Genomic DNA, 18028 nt, shown 5'->3' with positions numbered 1-18028 from the left:
CAATGTAAGCTAAAGTTAAAGGAGATAAATGAACTCACAGGATCAGCAAACACACTCACTTTGCAGCATGGTCTCAAACAAAATGGATTCAAATAGGCCACTCCCACACTTAAATAACCTTCCTCTTCCTGGATTTCCTTCTTACTTACACATGGCTTTCTCAGCCCAAACAGCACTGCCATCTTCAACCAAACCCAGGCTCCATACATGCGAGCTCCAGGCAGAAGCAATGCTGATACTAGCTTTCCTGTCACATTCACCATACTCTATTTCACACACTACATAGCATAACTACAATATAAGCTAAAGTTAAAGGAGCTAACTGGACTTACAGGATCAACAAGCACACTCACCTTGCCGCATGGCCTCAAACAAAATGGATTCCAATAGGCCACTCCCACACTATATATATAATATATATATATATAATAGGTAGCTCTTCTGAAGTCCTGATCACTTTTTCAAAGGACTTGTTCTCGTGAAATGAAAAGTTTGATACTGCCTCCAATGAAACACATTTGAAATGTGACAAAACTGTGTTCACACATTTCAAAATCTATTATTTCAGAATACAGTGCCTGTGATTATTTCTATTCAAGACATCAGGAGAGAGTTTGTTACTTCACTCTGTGAACTTAGATCCATTCGTCACAGCACCCCAGGGCGGGCCTTCATCACAACGGAGTGGAGAAACAGTCATTTCATCATGCAGGCCAGAGGGCACAGCACTGACAGGATCAACCCAGTCTGAACTACAGTCATACAAGCAAAGATACCCACTGGCCAAATAATAAATGACGCACATGTAAAGACCATGGGAAAATGGTAAAGACACTTATGGTATTACAGCTCAGAAAATGGGTAACAGGGATTTATAAAGGGAAATCTGAATGTTAGCTTGACAGCCCAATCAGCACTAAATCATACGAAGCAAATGGAGTTGCTCCTGATTTTAAAATCACAATCATCTTTCAACATTAAAGGGGCACTCCACCTATTGTGCACATCACAGTCACTTTAGCTATAATGGAGAGTAGTGCTCAGCGTGCATAAACAGTTTCATATCGTCCTCTGCTGCTCTGGTGGAGCTTTCTACAATCTTTTTCTTTTTTCTAAGATTAATTTTTTGGTTTTTCTGCTTTATTTGACATTAAAGGCCCAAACGATCCAAACCCAAATCAAAGAACTAGTGGCGACAAAGGCCGACTGTTATGTCGCCTCACGTCACCTGTGACTAAGCAAAAAAGTTGCGCTTGGACACACAGCAAGGACTACAGCCAATGGCCAGCCAGCACGTACATTCTGCGTGAAAGGAAGCACAAGCAGGCGATAGTCGTCTGTATTTGTAATTCAAAAAAGAGAAACCAGAAGATTGACAGGACGGACTCAAGACGCTAGTTACCCAGGCAGCACATTAACAACACAACCTGATGTTAAGAGTAAATTGTACTTACGATGCACCAGTGACCAGTAACACAAATAATTAAAACAATTTCTGCTAAAGAGCTCAATGGATTAAAAAAATAATCTTACTTAATAAAACAAGATTGTTTTGATTTCACTTCCTCTTGACTTTAGTCATTTGTTTACTTTCCTCACTTCTGTTTTGTTTCTTGTGTGCTGAGCTGAACTACCAATCATACCCCTTTTCCACCAACATGGAACGGGTTCTGTTCCGGTTCCCACCTGGAGAATTTTTGACCAAAATAAGTTTATTCGGAACCTGAAAAGTTGGTTCTCAGCTGGAACCAAAAAATAGCTGTTTTTTCTGAACCTTAAGCGCAAAGAATGATGACATCAGTGGGCATGTCACAGAGTCCTGCATGGGTCCATTTTTGAAAACCCACACCTGCCCATACCCATGAAGCCCAGCACCAGGACCAACCCTTTACCTGTCATAATGTCTTAGTCAAAGCTGCACCCACCCACACTTGTCAATAAAACTCCTGCGACACGACCAGCACCTGTGATTAAACACACACAGGCTCCAGTCACTCACATTCAGCTGGGTTCTCCATTCTTGAATTACAAATCTAGCGGAGGAAAAGTGCCAGGATGATGAAATCATTCCTCGCAATCACTGCCTTACACAGCTTTTTGCGGGTTACCCGTCAGGTACCCGGAGCAGGACTCTGGCGTGTCATATTCTACAGATCAGATAGTGTCTTACACATAATCTGTAATAAGAGAACAAAAGCTTGCAGGTAATCAACGCGATCTGCCGTCTTGCTACCACTGATTACTTCCATTGTGCATTGTGCAACTCCCTCTGTTGATGATGCATCCTTGTTAACAATAGTACTGATCGAAACTGGTGGAAACACACGCTGGTTCGATAGATAGCACCAAGGTTTCAAGAATCCTGAATGGAACCAGTTCAAACACCAGAGCTCATTTGGTGGAAAAGAGCTATCAGAGTGATTTCACTTATTGACAAGCTCCGCGGTCTCCATCAACGCTGACTCAACATGCTGAATTAGCCAAAAAACTGGTGAAAAAGGCCGACTTGTGCCAACAATGGAGGAACAGACGCTCACTGACAGCCCAAAATTGACTTGTTGTGTCATGGCCCTTACAGGAAGGGACAGCAAAGGTAAGTATAGAAAGGGGATGGCATGCAGTAAGGGGCTCGGGCCAGACTGGAACCCAGCCTTACTGGTATGTGAACTACCAGGGCGCCGCAAGCTCTCAGTCTGAGAAAATAATATCAGGGTTATCAAGTCTGGAGATTTTTAGACTAAAACTGAAAAGCCCGTGTTACAAACTTGGAGCATCAGTTGGAAAGAAGTGGGCATTCACTGAGCGGGCAGACCTAAATTAAAAGACAAGGGAAATGTAGTATTGAGCCTTTTAGGAGCTTGACCCACACTATAAGACAAAATAAATTTGTTGCTTCAGTTCTTTCCTTATGTGTTTCTTGTGAGTTCTTACAGCAGGGCAACACTAAAATGATGGAGAACTCCTTTAATGTGATATTTCTCAGTTGAGATAGCGCACTGTCATGAGATGTAGATTGCAGAGCAGAGGTGTCGAGTTAATTTTAGTTCATGGGCCACATGCTGCCCACCTTGACCTCAAGTGGGACGAACCAGTAAAACCATTGCATAATAACCTATAAATAAGAACACCTCCAAGTTTTTCCCTGTCTTGTTGTGTGAAGAAGTACAAGAACATTCCAAAACATTCACAACAGAGATGATGAACAGCCTGAGATGTCTTAAGAAATGTAAGGGCAGTTTCAACAATATGTCTCAGTGTTTCCACATTCAGTCAGTCTATACTCACATGTGCATTATATCATACATTTCCATTGTATGCTATTAAGGAAGCAGGCTAAGTTGTCTCCTGCCTTACAAACCATTTACAAGTGTAAAGTTTTGGCAGCGTCAGAGCAATAGAGTTCCACCAATATTAATTTATTAGTCTGATTCAGATTCTTTTGTACCGAAGCTGCTGATTGGAAATATTTTGCACAATGTTCACTATCTTTAAACATGACCACAATAATGTTTTTTTAGAGAACTGTGTTGTGGTCAAGGTGGAAAAATAGAGTAACTACACACACCTCTTAGCCTTCACAAGTGCATCAACTGTAGGTGTTAAAAACCCTTTGGTGGGCCCGCAGGCCATATGTTTGACACCCCTGGTGCAGCGTGTAAACTAACAGAATATCACCTAAAGGTCCAATGTGTAAGTTTTGGGGGGATTTAGTGGCATCTAATAGTGAAGGCTGCAGATTGCAACCAGCTGAAACTTCTCCTGGTTAGAATTCCTTTAGTGTTCTTGGTTCAGGAGGTTTTTACCAGGAGCCAAATTATCCACAGAGGTCTCTTCCTCTCCAAAACAAACAGACCAGCTGATTTAAACCAGTAAAAACACTGAATAAAGCTGTTTCACGTTACAAATCATAGACCTCCTACCCTGTTTGGCATGTCGGAGACAGGCTGTTAAATGATAAATGTGTGCTCAACTTTTTTCTCTGGTAACTTAAGATCCAGACACTAAGGAGGTTTTAACAGGGATATGAAGTATATGAAGACATCTCCTCCTCTCCAAAAGAAATGGACCAAGTGATTTCAACTAGTAAAAACACTGAATAAAGCCAGGTTATGTTAAACAAATCTGTGTTTTTTCAACAATCTTGTTACAGAAGGACTCCTTATGTAGATATAAACAGCTCGTTCTAAGGTAACAGGTGATTATACACAAAAGAAAACACACGTATTACATCATATTCCATTTCTGCCGATATATCCCCCTAAACCCTACACAGTGGACCGCTGGAGGCTTTTTGTTTGTTGGAAAGAGAGTAGGAAGAGGGATAACCTTATTGGTTTTGGTTTGTTAATAGTGTTGGCTGTGCTGTTAATAGCTCATACTGAGGTAACCAAAAGGTACAAACAAATCTGTCATCCAGTTATAATAAAGAAAAAGTCTGTGATGCTGCAGCTGCGATCACACCTTAGTCAGTGATGTCACAGCGTCTTTTTCACCTCCTTCACCTTCCTGCTCCTGAGTAATAGACTTGTGATCCACTGTTGCAAAAACACCCTGCATCTATCAATCTCTATCACTGAGATGGAACAAACTCTTCAAATGCAAAGACCAAAAACGGGCTGCATGCTTTTCTGTCCAATGCATAGATTCCCGATGTTCCTTTCCCAGATATAACATTGATTTCTATTAAACTGTCAAACAGTGTCCAGGTGTCATTAGGTTAACATATTACCATGTCATTTCGGGCTCTGTACCGAAGCACGCACCTTTGGGCATGCAAACACACACACACACACACACACACGCACACACACACGCATATGTGTACACATTCCAATCAATACAACTTCAAGGCAACAAGAAAGAACATGAATTATTTTCCTCTAAAGAGAAATATGGAGATAAGCCTGAGAAGGAAATGAGAGACTTCCTCAGAAAACACACCCCGGCAACACACGCACAGTCACAAACATGATCATGCACGCTAGTGTACATGTGTGCATACCAACACACATACACACACACACACACACACACACATACACGCGCACTGTACACTGTATGGGTGGAGGAGTCTTTGTTTAACAACACCACATTCACTCACTCCAGCCCTGATCTGTGGGGAAAGATAAAAGTGCACAGTAATTTTGGGAGCATTAGTGCTGCTTTGGTTGAGTTTCTGCCGGCTCACTGATAAAGCCAGAACACTTACAACAACATCCTCCCCTCCCTCCGCTGCCCGGCCCCCAGCTCCGATCCTACCCTCTATTTATTCCTGCCATTCTTCTTCATCCAGCAGTAATAAATACATATGGCTCACTGAACAACCACTCCATAACTACAGACAGCTCTGTCTGTAATTTAATAGGAACAAATTAGAAACGAAGAATGATTACAATAGACACTGTGGATGATGGCAAAGCTTTAGGGGTGACTGTAATTGTAACCCTGAAGACACACAAGTGTACAAACCCAGAAGAAGAGAATTAAATCGACCATCTCGGGAAATAAGATCTATCGATTGCTCTTAAATAGAAGTAAAGGAATTGATTTAGCTGGAGGTTCTCCCGAGAACAACCCTGTTATGGCATTCAACTGAATCTAACAGGACTTTAGTGACAGCCTCGAGCAAGCGCTTAATCACAGCGGGCCCTTTTATACCCCCTCAGTATTTCTAATGACCATCACATGCCTCTAGAAGTTAAAAGACTTCTAATTTTCTCCCCTAGATATTGTGTAAAATTGACACTGCACGGTCACTGAACTGTTTCTTGTTGACATATGCTCAGTGGATCGCTCACAGATCTACTGCGCAGTCTGTTCAAACCACAACATCATAATGCACATGTTAAATATACACCAGTGCGCTAGTTTATTGAACGCATCCCGTCAGGTGTTTGTCAGTCTGACAGACCGGAGGCTCACCTGGATTTCACTCTTCACTTCTCTTACCTTGCAGCCCACCCCTCATCCCCCCCAGAGTCTGACTGAACAGTTTGCCCTGGGCCTCTGCGCTCTACTTTGAAAGCATATGACGCACTCAGAGAGAAAAGCGTGAATCTACAGATCATCACGAACATATAGCAACAAAACAATAATTTTCAAACAACAACAACAATAACAGCAATGAGTGGGATTGCTTTTGTATGGCTATTTCATAAAAACACAAAAGCGGGGCTTGAGAAACAATAGCTTGTGTTCGTGGTTGAGTGTTTTGTGTCCAAAACAACACTTTTCACTTGACAAAAGCACCAACACCTACACAGCTGCGAACTAAACTCTCATCCCGCTCTTGATCCACTCTGTAAACCCAGCGTTGCGATTTAAAGTGCCGCTTCACGGCCTCTCATGTCGTCACACATAATCACACACATGCATCAGTTATTTAGTCTCGTGTGACCTAAAACACTTGTTTTATTCCAACACTCTCCGGTGATCCCAACAAGAGGGCTCCTATTTGATGCGTGATGAAGGCATTTATAGCTTGTCGCCAAGCAGAGTCTGTTGTGGTGCTGTAAACTAAATGTGCAGCATTCCACAGCATTAAAAGCACACTGACAATATTCTGACAAACTTGTTTAAAATGTTAAGTGATATATTGTAGTTCCCTAAAGACCTTTTACCTCTCATCCAAGAGGCGGAACTAAAGAAGCCTATTGGATGAGAGGTCAAACGTCTTCAAGAAACTTAAGCAAGTCCAGGTGCCTACCACACAGCTCTTATGATTAACCTGACCTGGATGGAGAATCTTCACCGCAATTTCTTTAAATGCATTTTATTTTTTTGGTCAGTACAGTTCATTATAAAAATAAACTAAACTCTGGTCTTGCTCTGTGACTGCAGTTCTGGTCATCACTTACCAGAGAGAAGCATGAGTGGATTGAGACACAGGAGGAGGGTTTTGGGTGTCATCAATTACTGCATGTTACCTTGAATTCATGAGGAAAACTTTGGAGAATCCAAAAAAGGCAAACATACTACATGAATAGAAGTAATCAGGGTCCAAATTTACTAACAGTAAAACTGTATCAACACATTCATTCTTTTATTTTCAGTAACCGCTTATCCTGTTATGGGTCAAGGGGGCGGGAGCCTATCAGCTGACACTGGGTGAGAGGCAGGGATCACCCTGGACAGGTCACTGGACTATCACAGGGCTGACACATAGAGACAGACAACCATTCACACTCACATTCACACCTACGGACAATTTAGAGTCACCAATTAACCTGCATGTCTTTGGACTGTGGGAGGAAGCTGGAGCACCTGGAGGAAACCCACGCTGACACAGGGAGAACATGCAAACTCCACACAGAAGGGCTCCTCACCCTGGAGATCAAGCCAGGAACCCTCTTGCTGTGCGGCAACACTTCACCACCATGAGTATCAAATCATCCATTTAACAACTCTTGTGTGCTCAGTACTTCCCAAACACAGGCATTTCACGTTCATGAAACTGTACTGACATGATTCGAATCTTAGCAATTTCCCAAAATGCATGTGTTAGGGAGGTACTGAGCATACGACTGGATACACGACACTTACATTATAATGCACCAGTTTTGTGTGAGTTTGTAAATGGACGATTTGATACAGTTAAGCTGTTGTTAAGCACCAACCCTGTTTATTTCAACTTACGAAGAATGTTCACCTCTTTTGGATTCTCAGTTCACTGAAGAGGCACACAAGAAAAAAGTTTTCCTCACGCATTTAGTAATTGATCCACAATTGGTCGTTTTGCGCGTGATTAATTCCTTTAAGGGGATAAAACGCTAATTTTGACACTGCATTTCCCAGGTATCACCTGTCACTCAGTGTGTGCAGCATTATCAGTATTTTGAGAGATTCGCTTATTCGCTGTTTTGTTCAGAGTTTGATGAGAAGATTAATATTGCTCTCATGTCATAACAATAAATGTAATTCTACTGTAAAGCCAGCAGCTGGTTATCTTAGCTTAGCATAAAGACTGGAAACAGTTGGCAGCATTTGTCTTTTGTTCTGACTGAACAAACTAGATGTAAGGTGTTAATTAGTGAGCGTTACAGGTGCTCCTCAGCTGATTTTGCTTCCTTCCGACAGAGCCAGGACAGCTGGTACGTTCCCCTTGTTTCCAGTCTGTGCGTTTAGCTAACCATCTGACGGCTCCAGCTTCATAATAATTAAACACACATGAGAGTGGTATCATCTTCTTATCTGACTCTATAGTTTCACTGAAAGATAAAACAGTTTCTTTGTGATTTTTAAAAATGTATTAATATTTTTTATAACCCACATGATGTGAGAAAAGCTGCCCCCTAGATATTTTCACATCATCTAATCTGGTCCCCATTCAAAAAAAGTTTTAACACCTCTGCTCTAGATGAAAAAAAAAGCAAATTTAAATGTTTTTCCTTTAACTACCAAGTTATTCCTATATTTATATTTTTTTGAAATCTCAGAAAAATAAATTTCTGAAGACAACAGAGCAAAACATTTAAATGTGACAACACATGAAGAAGTCACAGATTGAGTTGTTTGTTGCTTTTATGGAAATGTTGTGAAACTGTAAAAGCATTTCCTGTTTAACAGCACAGATGTGCTGCATTTAAATTCAACATCAAAGTGCTCTTAACTCTATTTTCTGGATAAATAGACTCAACCACACCTTTAAACACTTACCTCTGCATACACACACACTGTTAACACACACTCACTCACACACATATACACACACTCACTCACCAGTCCTGAAGCGAAGAACACCGCCAGCAGTGCGAGGCAGGTTCCCATGACGATCAGCAGCAGGAACACGATCAGCGGATGCTGCTGGCTCATTCTGTAGTAAGACTCGTACAGCCAGTCCTGGGGCTTCTCCCCCTCCACGCACACCTCACCCTGAAACCCCGGGCACCCGTCTCCCAGGCTCTCGGGCCCCTCGCCGCCTTCGCCGCCATCGCTCTTCTCCAGCAGGTAGCGTCCGCGGGTCCACAGAGCCTCCTGCCACATGGGTAGCTGCCTCTGGAAGGATGGTGCTGCTTCCCTGCTGAACAAAACACGTGTGCACAAAAGTAACCCGTGCGAGGGATGCTTTTGCTTCCCTTCCTCTTCACCCTCAAAAGTCCACCTCCTCCTCCTCCTCTTGGTTTGAAAAAGTTTGGTCAGCTGCGAGGGATGGATGGACAGCTGAGTGAAAGAGAGCCAACTTTTCAGCTTCTGTGCTTTGCATCCTCTGCCGCTCCTTCTGCTTGAGGTGACAAACTGAGTCAGGACAGTGTGAAAAGCAATCTTCCTCCACCTCCTCCTCCTACTCCTCTTCCTCCCAGAGAAGGTGGTCGGACAGCGAAGGAGAGAGATGAGACTTGAGTTGCCGTCCTCTCGCTTCTCCTTCTTGTTTGCCTTTTATGTTTGGTCAGGCAGATAGGGAGCAGGCAGCCTCTGCGTACTGCTCGGCGCTGGAGCTCAGACGAGCCAACATGTTACTGTGCTGAGGTGCAGATGAAGAATGAGAGGGAGAGAGAGAATGTGTATAACTGGGAGGGAGGACAAGAGAGCGAGTGGAGAGAGGGTGTGTACCGATGTGTGTGGTGGGGAGAGCTACTGGGTAAAAGTGTGTGTATGTGTGTGTGTGTGTGTGTGTGTGTGTATGTGCTGTACCTACCAGAGCGGGTGCAACTGTGAGAATGGTGATGAGTGAGATTAGCTAATGTGGAGAAGTGGTATATGACTCAAAACTGTGGTGTGTGTGTGTGTGTGTGCGCGCGCGTGCGGTGCAGGCTTGTGCATGTGTGTGTGTGTGTTTGCAAGGTAAAGAAAAGAGACTTGGAAATTTACATAAGAGAGAAACAGAAGTTGGCAGGAGAGAAGAGAGGAAGAATGAGATGTGTGTGTTTGTCAGCGTGCGCGTGTGTGTGTGCGTGTGTGTGTGTGTGTGCACGCGTGAAAAGCAGAGCAAAAGTGAGTGAGTGAGGAGGGTTGTAACAGCCGTGCTAAACCAAGGAGAGCAGCAGACTGTGGAGGGAACAAGAATAAAATGCCATCCAGCAGCCGGCGACGAGATAAAAAGACGGGCAAGAAAAACACACACAGAAGGGGGAAGGACGGGGAGGAAGAGGAAGAAGAAACAAAGTCAGGAAGGAAAAACCTCAGGAGACAGACAGAGTGTGGGAGGAAGAGAGATCAGCACTTCAAACGAGGGGGAAGGAGAGGGAAGAGAGAGCTGGTAATGAGTGAAAGTTTGAGAGCGGCAGTGACTGCGCGTGTCGGCAGTGAGAGTAAAATAAGATCTGACGAACCAAACTCCCAATATTCCTCTCCTCCTCCCTGCTTTCATTCCTCTCTCTTTCTTTTCTGCTCCCGTTCTGCCACGGTGGGCTCCCTCTCTCCTCTCTTGCAATGCTACACGTGATGCTCTGTCAAGTGTGAAAATGACCGTGCCACTTCAATGTGTCATATCCACAGTTTCCTTTTAGCACGCTAACCAGACAGAGAGAGTCTGTATGCTAAGGCCAAGCATACAGCTTGTCTAATAATGATAATTACCATACCATACCATACCATACATAGAACTAAGGGCCATTTTTGGAAACCATAGGCTTTGCATTTTTACGGAATTTAACAGCTGAGTGCTGACTGTATCCAAACAAAACGAGCCTCTGTCCCAGAGCACCAAAAATTACAAACAAAGCAACAAACTTATCATCCCGAGAGAATACTGCAGCACCCTGTGGGAGAATGAAAAGTTTGTTTCAATCACAAAAGTTATCACAGTTTATGCTGATGAGACCATCCTGATGTTGTGAGCTCAACATTTTGTTTCACTCGCTCTATCAGTCTGGACTCACTGCTGCCCCAATGCAGAAATTAAAATCCAATCAGGGCCAATCAGGGATCCACACAGTAGTTAACAACATAAACAGCCTATCAGGGACTGTGTTGTACTTGATAATGTAAAATACAGGCCGCAGCTCGCAGAACAGTAACTGAAGCTCCCAAAGCAACAAGCACTAACTCTTACGTTAGTAAACACAGCAATAAGTGAAGATTTTGCAGAAATGGAGTCAACAATTATGCAGGATTTATACTTCTGCATCGAATCAATGTTGTACCCTACGCTGTAGCCTGACGTGCAACCCCCCAAATACGTAACTACATGACACAGTGACGCAGACCTCCTGTCTGTCTCTGTAAGTTGAAACCATTTTCCTTAGTGGAAACAAAGCTTTGATTTACTTTAATTTCACAGATAAGAAACAATAAATTGTGAAGACAATAAAGCCTCCACTAAAATAGCATTTTAAGTCTAAGCAGAGGAAATCTCTGCTAGCTGCTAGGCTAATTTATACAATGTAAAATGCCATAGGCTTGTACTAATAATATTAGCATGTTGTATTTGTTTGGAAAACGTGTTTAGTATAAGACAGACAGACAGAACCTTGTGAGCTGTAATGGAGCCGAATTTTGTAACGTTACCTTTGTTCAATTTTATTCAGTATTTTTACCGGTTTAAATCACCTGGGGTCTCATTTATAAAACAGCGTGTAGGATCTTACCAAGTGTGCTTGGGGACAAAAGCCAAAAATGGTGTGCACCAAAAAATATTATGATTCATACAACCATGCGTACACCTGCCACTGTGCAATTTTCTTCCACAAATGGTGAATACGAGGCATCTCATGAACGCTGGTACATAGAAATGAGCCTGTTGATCAGCGGTTCTTTACGGTGAATAATGGCAACAACACAGTATTTATATGTTGACAGCATCACACTGATTGCTTCACAACTTGCCAAAGTGATAGCAATAATCAGTTGTGTCTCCGACCCTGGGATATCATCTGTTTGACAGCTTAGTTGAGTTTATTTATTCATTTAAGTCTGTTATGGCGAACTTGGCCTGCATTATGATTAGGACTCCTAGTAAGGGTATGGAGCATAATGATTGTGAGAGCTGTCACTGACTTTATTTCCAAACTTTACTAATTTACACAATCCATATGTGCAGGTGGTGAAGGTGTAGGTGAGGTGACTGGAGGAGGCAGAGTGTGTGGCAGCCACCGCAACATCTCCAGTGACAGCACAGTCATGTTCACAGCGATTTAACACACGAAAAATATCTGAAAACAAAAGTCACACTTGGTGATATATGCACAGTATTAGAAGATAATACTTAAAACTATTAACACTCTGTCCTGCAATACTTTAATGCTATTTGATCTGTGCATTTCAACAGCTGCAGTGTGCTTCACAGATGATCAGTGTTAGCAGCCCACAGACGAGTATGTGCGACTCCTCTACGATAGGTGGAGATATGCCCCCTTTCAGCTTGTTAGTATTGGACCTTTTTCCTGTTGACCTATTACGTCACAGACCAAACAATGGACAAACAAGTTAGCTACGGTTAGCTAGCAGCTAACTGGTACCATGGTGGACAACTTTACAGCTCTGTACATTTGGTCCATCCAAAAAGTCACGGCTCTGGATGTAGATTTCTCCATGTTGTTACCGGCTTCTTCTTCTCTTACACATTTAATGCTATTGGACTTCAGGGTCAAAGCCCGGGGCGGAAACTGTGGAGCATGCTCAGAGCGCCTCGGCCAGTTTGGGTCTGAGTGACTGTATACATGCAGGAGTCACATGATCTGGGTGTGTTAGTCCCACTGTGACAAATTTGATTCAGTACGATTTAAGTTAGACTAACATGTTTACGTGGATTTTAGAAGTCTGGTTGTAGTCGAGCTAACACAAATTGATTTTCACCAATGTCATGTAAAAGTACTGACTGCTGGATTGAAAAGTTATGATCTATAAGTAACGTGTGATATGAAGTGAAATTTAAGGGGCAGTACACATGCCGTGTTTTTTGCGACTTCAAAATCATTGACGCACTGCAGGCACGCTCAAACGCCAGAGCGATGCCGTTGTGGTACGCACATGTTCCCAAGCAGCTATTTTTTTAGGGCACGATGGCTGCACTTTGAGATAAACCCAGTTCAACTTTTGGAACACAGCTGTCATGCGATGAGGAACAACCAATCACAGCTGACAAATATCTTTCATACCTCATCCTTTCCAGGCAGTTAAAGACGCAGCATGTGTACAGCCCCTTATGTGTGAGAGGCATCATTATACAATGATTCCCCTGGCTTCAATTCACCACATCATCATCTGTGTCGCCAATTTCCTGTCTCCAAAATGTTTGTGTGCACGGGTCAGAGTTTCTGTACAGGTGTGAGCATTCTCCTGGCAAGTTTGTTTATGTGGTGAACGCCACTTTCAGGTTTTGTTTTTTGCGTACGCAACAGTTATAAATGAGACCCTGGGTTCATTTGTTTTGGAGAGGAAGAGACGTCTGTGGATAATTTGGTTCCTGGTAAAAACCTCCTGGACAGTAAACACTGACAGAATCCTAACAAGAGGTTGCAATCTGCAATCCTCACCACTCTGACATCTCTCCACTTTGTGTGTGTATAGGTCCTCTTTGTACATGTGTGTGTCTTTCGGACCTGTGTGTAATTGACAAGGAAGAGTGAAAACATTGAATTTCCCCTCAGAAGGATTAATAAAGTAAATAAACTTAAACTTAAACTAACTTAAACTTAGATGCCACTTAATCCCCTCAAATCTTACACAATAGCCCTTTAAGAAAATATTTTCTGGTTCTGGACATTTGTCACCATTTTCTGGCATTCTATAGACCAAACAACTTACCAATTGATGAAGAAAACAATCGACAGATTAATGGATCTGGGGATCTGTACAAACTGTATGATGTCTTCAGTACATCAATGGAAATGGTCTGATGGTCCTAAAAGCAGATTATTACCTTGGTTCACCATCATCTCATTCCAGTTGTCAGTTCCACCCCCTGTAGGCATTCATTGTAATTGTAAAAGTCTTGGAAAGTAACAGGAGATGTGCTGTAATAATCAGTTTAGCAATACATGTGAAATCACACGTACGGGATGGACGACCACGTGCATGCACTTACTCAATGGGTTTCTTATTCCTGGAGTATACTGAGCTCCAGTTCATTGATCAACAGCAGCACAACCAGACACCCAAGAGCTCAGAGCACAAAGCAGACGTGTCCGTTCAGTGTTTGTGTGACTGGAGAAGAAAAAAGAAAGAGCAGTGAAGACTGAGACATTTTACAGCAATTCTTAATGAGAGTGTAGAGCAGGAAGATCAATCACTGAGGAGAGAGCGGCATGGTGAGAAATTCATGGAGAATCATCATCTAATTGCCTCACAGTGATAATGATACTCACATCACCCTTTCCTGCTGCACAGTAACCCTGCATCTGCCGAAATATGTTTCACAGGGTGTCTGCATGTATCACACACTTAAATTTAATGCTTTTTACTACTTTTAAAGATCATTTTTAACCAAAATTAAAGATGATTTTTGTACAAATGATATTTTCTTTATTCCAGCATTGCAGGAATGCAGAATTGTCGACTTTCACAGAGAAGAGCTGGACACTCATTTTGAATGAAAGAAATTAAAAGATGGATAAATTAAATAAGATGGAATGTTTGTGGCAATTAACATCTCAGATATTCAAATTTAATACCATTTAATGACTTTAAGGTCTAATATACAAAATATTTAGGACATTTCAGGAGCTGCACCTCACCTACACCTCACCTGTTGCTTCTAAATAGAAAGATTAACATGTTGTACAGTGGTGGAATGTAACTGAGTACATTTACTCAAGTAATGTTACTGCACTAAAGACAAAATGGACGTACTTGTCTTTTCTTTTTAATGACACTTCATAATTGTAGTCTTCCACATCTCAAAGGGAAATATTGTATTTTTACCTCACTATATTTATCTGGCAGCTTTAGTTACTTTACAAAATTAAAAATTACAAATTAAAATTAAAAAGCATTTGACTGCGATCTCTGCACACATATAATCCAAACCTATGCTACATCAGTGCTGATCAAAATGTGCTGCTGTAGCTAGGAACAAGTTAGCTAGCTAGCGAATGCTAACGTTAGCTAGCAAGCGAACGTTGCTAACGCTAGCTAACGTCAGCTAGTAAAAGTAGCGTTAGGGCGTTAGCTGGCCGCAGGTGCTAACGTCAGCATTCGCTAACTAGCTAACCCACAAACGCTAGCTGTGAACGTTAGCTAGTTAACCTTAGCTAGTTAGCTAGCAAGCTAACGTTAGCACTCGCATTATTGTTCGCGGTACCAAATCATTACAGACCCATTCAACAACAATATTGGTACTTAGTGCTAAAAACGTGTAACTTACTACTTGTTGCCCCCAGCCGCCACGTCAAAAGCTGCTACGCCACAAAGATGGCGACCGTTGAGGATGAGAAGTCCATTAAGATGTGCCCGAGTCATTAGTTACACCTGTGCGTTTCCTGCCAGGTATGACCAGTTAAAATGTCTCCCATGAAAAGGGTGTGTTGTCCCACGAAGTTATGTACATGGAAATGTAAGTAACTGTTTAACAAATTCAAACCGATTGCTGATGAAGGTTAAGGCAGAGAAATAAAAATTAAGTTAAGCTTTAGCAGTGATGTTAGCATGCTAATGTCACAGTATTATTTTCAACCCTGTGTATGTTGTGTGTTTTCATGCTAGCTACATGTTAGCTAACAAAAGAGTAGCAACAACTGTTGGTGTACTTTATAGCATTAGTAGCCTGTTTGTGGTTTGGATACTTTTTGCTAACATGCTAGCAAACAGTTGCCTACTTAATACACCTGTTAACACACAGTAATATTAGCATTTAGCATTAGCATTCATCTGACAAAAGTAACACTCACCTTTGAATTCTGTTTAGCTCTTAACCACCTCCTAAGAAAAATATCTGCCTTTATCTTGGTGGCTCTCCAACTTTGTTCACCTTGATTTAATACAAAGAATACAAATAAAAAAAATATCAATCAATTCTGGTTTGAATAAAAAAGAAACAGATGCATTTGGTATTGTTAAGGTTTATTTTGTTGGTTTATTTGTTTTAAATCACTCTGGACTGTAGTATGGCCGACATATCTATTTTCAATTTTTTTTCTTTGAAGGGCCAGTTCACCAAAAAAGCAAAAATACCAATTTTTCCTTCACCTGTGGTGCTATTTATAAATCTAGATCATTTTGGTGTGGGTTTGGAGTGATCAAGTCCGCATAGGGTCAGCTCCCTCCTATGGGGGGATCCAAAACCGGACAGATTATTTAAAGTAAAGAAACACAACCAATCTGGAATAATTATAATAATATGTGCTAATGGCAGTACTCACCGGGTTGCTGAAGCGTGTCTGCTATTTTCCATTCTTACTCTGTGTGGTGATGTCCCTAAAGGAAATATCTAAAAGGCTGTGGTATCGTACAGTTTTCCACGCAGCAGATTGCTCTGTGTTTCTATTGGTCTAAGTGATGACTGTGACGGGAGAAGTTGTGGATAACATAAAATCAAAATCAAGAAAATCAGTTGCAGACGTGGCATCGGACGTCGTCTACTATGACACACTATACAAGATAATGGATTATTACGCACAACACTCATTTGCGTTCACAACCCAACCCGACATTGTACAGCTCAGTGTATGTGTATAGTCTGAACCTGGCATAACATTACAGCTCAGCCAAGAGGACGCCATTAATATTTACATTTCACGCTATCATAAGCACAACCCTCTTGTCCATGAGTAGATGCACTCTTCCTTCTGTGTGGTGATACGGGGGGGGGGGGTGTGGTTGGGTAGAAAGAAAATAGTTCCTACATAAAACTGCTCACAAGAAGGTTTGTGGATTATCTCGAGTCATGATTTCTGGAAAGAGACATTGCTGTTGAGTTTTTTAAATGTATTTTTTGGTGCTCTGAGCACCACAAGCTGAGTGACATCTGGTTCCATTACGTTGGAGAGAAGGCAGACATCTCTACAGCTGATATCTCCAACAATCTGCAACTCACACCAAAACAGCCGTAGACTGGTAAGTAGCACTACAGGGGAGAGTAAAAAAAAAAATTCGATTTGGGGGTGAAATGACCCTTTAGTTAATCAATGACAAGGCAGTAAAATACTCCCAGCTTTGCCCTCTTGGGATTACCACCATACTTCCTGTTAGCCTACATTCACAACACCATAAAACATACTCTGAGGCCAGGGTACAATCCTGAGCATTACATAGCTACTACAATATTAATACTGTAGCTGTAGGTTATTAAAGATACTGCAGCAGTGGCATCCACTGTGTATCTTTAAGATGAATTAGGAAAAAATGTCAAAAAAAGGTTTAGTAACCAAGGTTTTAATATCATGCACTCCATTTTAACAAGTCTCAAAAATGAGATTTGAACAGTCTGAACTTCTTGAGGCCAGCTGCTCCAGTGGTTGGCCAGATGAGGATCAAGTTCTCCGTGTCAGTAACCTCCTGAATTTCAAGCAGGGTGCTGCTGTTGGAGACGGAGCAGCAGAAGCCCAAATATTTATTTTAGTAGCAGGAAAGACGGCAGAGAGATCGGGGGGGGATGACTGACGCCAGGAGTCATGCATCGCAATAACCCAGATTCCCCTGACAAGCTGATGGTTGTGTGACATGAAGTGCGATGTATTTACAGACAGTCAGTGTTGCTCATACCGCCTCCTGGGCGTCTGCGCTGTCCCAGCGACCTTTTGACCCCGAGGACAATTGGTGTGATATGTGTTTCATTGTCACATCAAATCTCTCTCCTGATGAGGCGTCTGACAAACGTTTTATGAGGTCTCAATCTGCAGTGTGTGGTGTGTGTATGTGTGTGCGTATGTTTCATCCCTGTGTGTCATACCATGTTGCAACACATCATATGCTTCCTGCTCAGTTTCCTTGAATAAGCGTGCGTATTGTAATCTAATTAGGTCTGCCTTGACACAACAAAGACAAGATTAATGAACTGAGCTGAGCTTCTTGCACGCAAACACACACACACAACCCCCATAATAGCTTAGGAGTGCGTGTGTGTGTGTGTGTGTGACGGAAACTGTGCACGTGAGAGACGGCTTGAACTGTTGCTTTATTTAACTTGTCCTTCGCTCAGTGTGATAAATGTTGT

The 18028-nt window shown here is 42.1% G+C and overlaps 1 protein-coding gene across 3 annotated transcripts in view; it reads right to left on the bottom strand.

The window, feature by feature from the left end:
* Window positions 1–10316, bottom strand: part of adcy2b (adenylate cyclase 2b (brain)) — a 76513-nt gene extending 66197 nt beyond the window's left edge. For 2 of the 3 annotated variants that reach the window (XM_033637694.2, XM_033637695.2), the window contains exon 1: window positions 8719–10315. In XM_033637694.2, coding sequence (XP_033493585.1) covers window positions 8719–8982 — 264 coding nt within the window. In that variant the 5' untranslated portion in view covers window positions 8983–10315. Of the gene's footprint in view, window positions 1–8718 lie in introns of all 3 variants that reach the window. The other variant, XM_078175579.1, reaches the window with a different exon arrangement.
* Between the last annotated feature and the right edge of the window lie 7712 nt (window positions 10317–18028).

Source organism: Epinephelus lanceolatus, chromosome 16 (assembly GCF_041903045.1).
Source record: "Epinephelus lanceolatus isolate andai-2023 chromosome 16, ASM4190304v1, whole genome shotgun sequence".
In the NCBI taxonomy this organism is placed as follows: Eukaryota; Metazoa; Chordata; class Actinopteri; order Perciformes; family Serranidae; genus Epinephelus; species Epinephelus lanceolatus.
The sequence above is the reverse complement of the archived record's forward strand: the minus strand, read 5'-3'. Positions and strand labels throughout refer to the sequence as shown.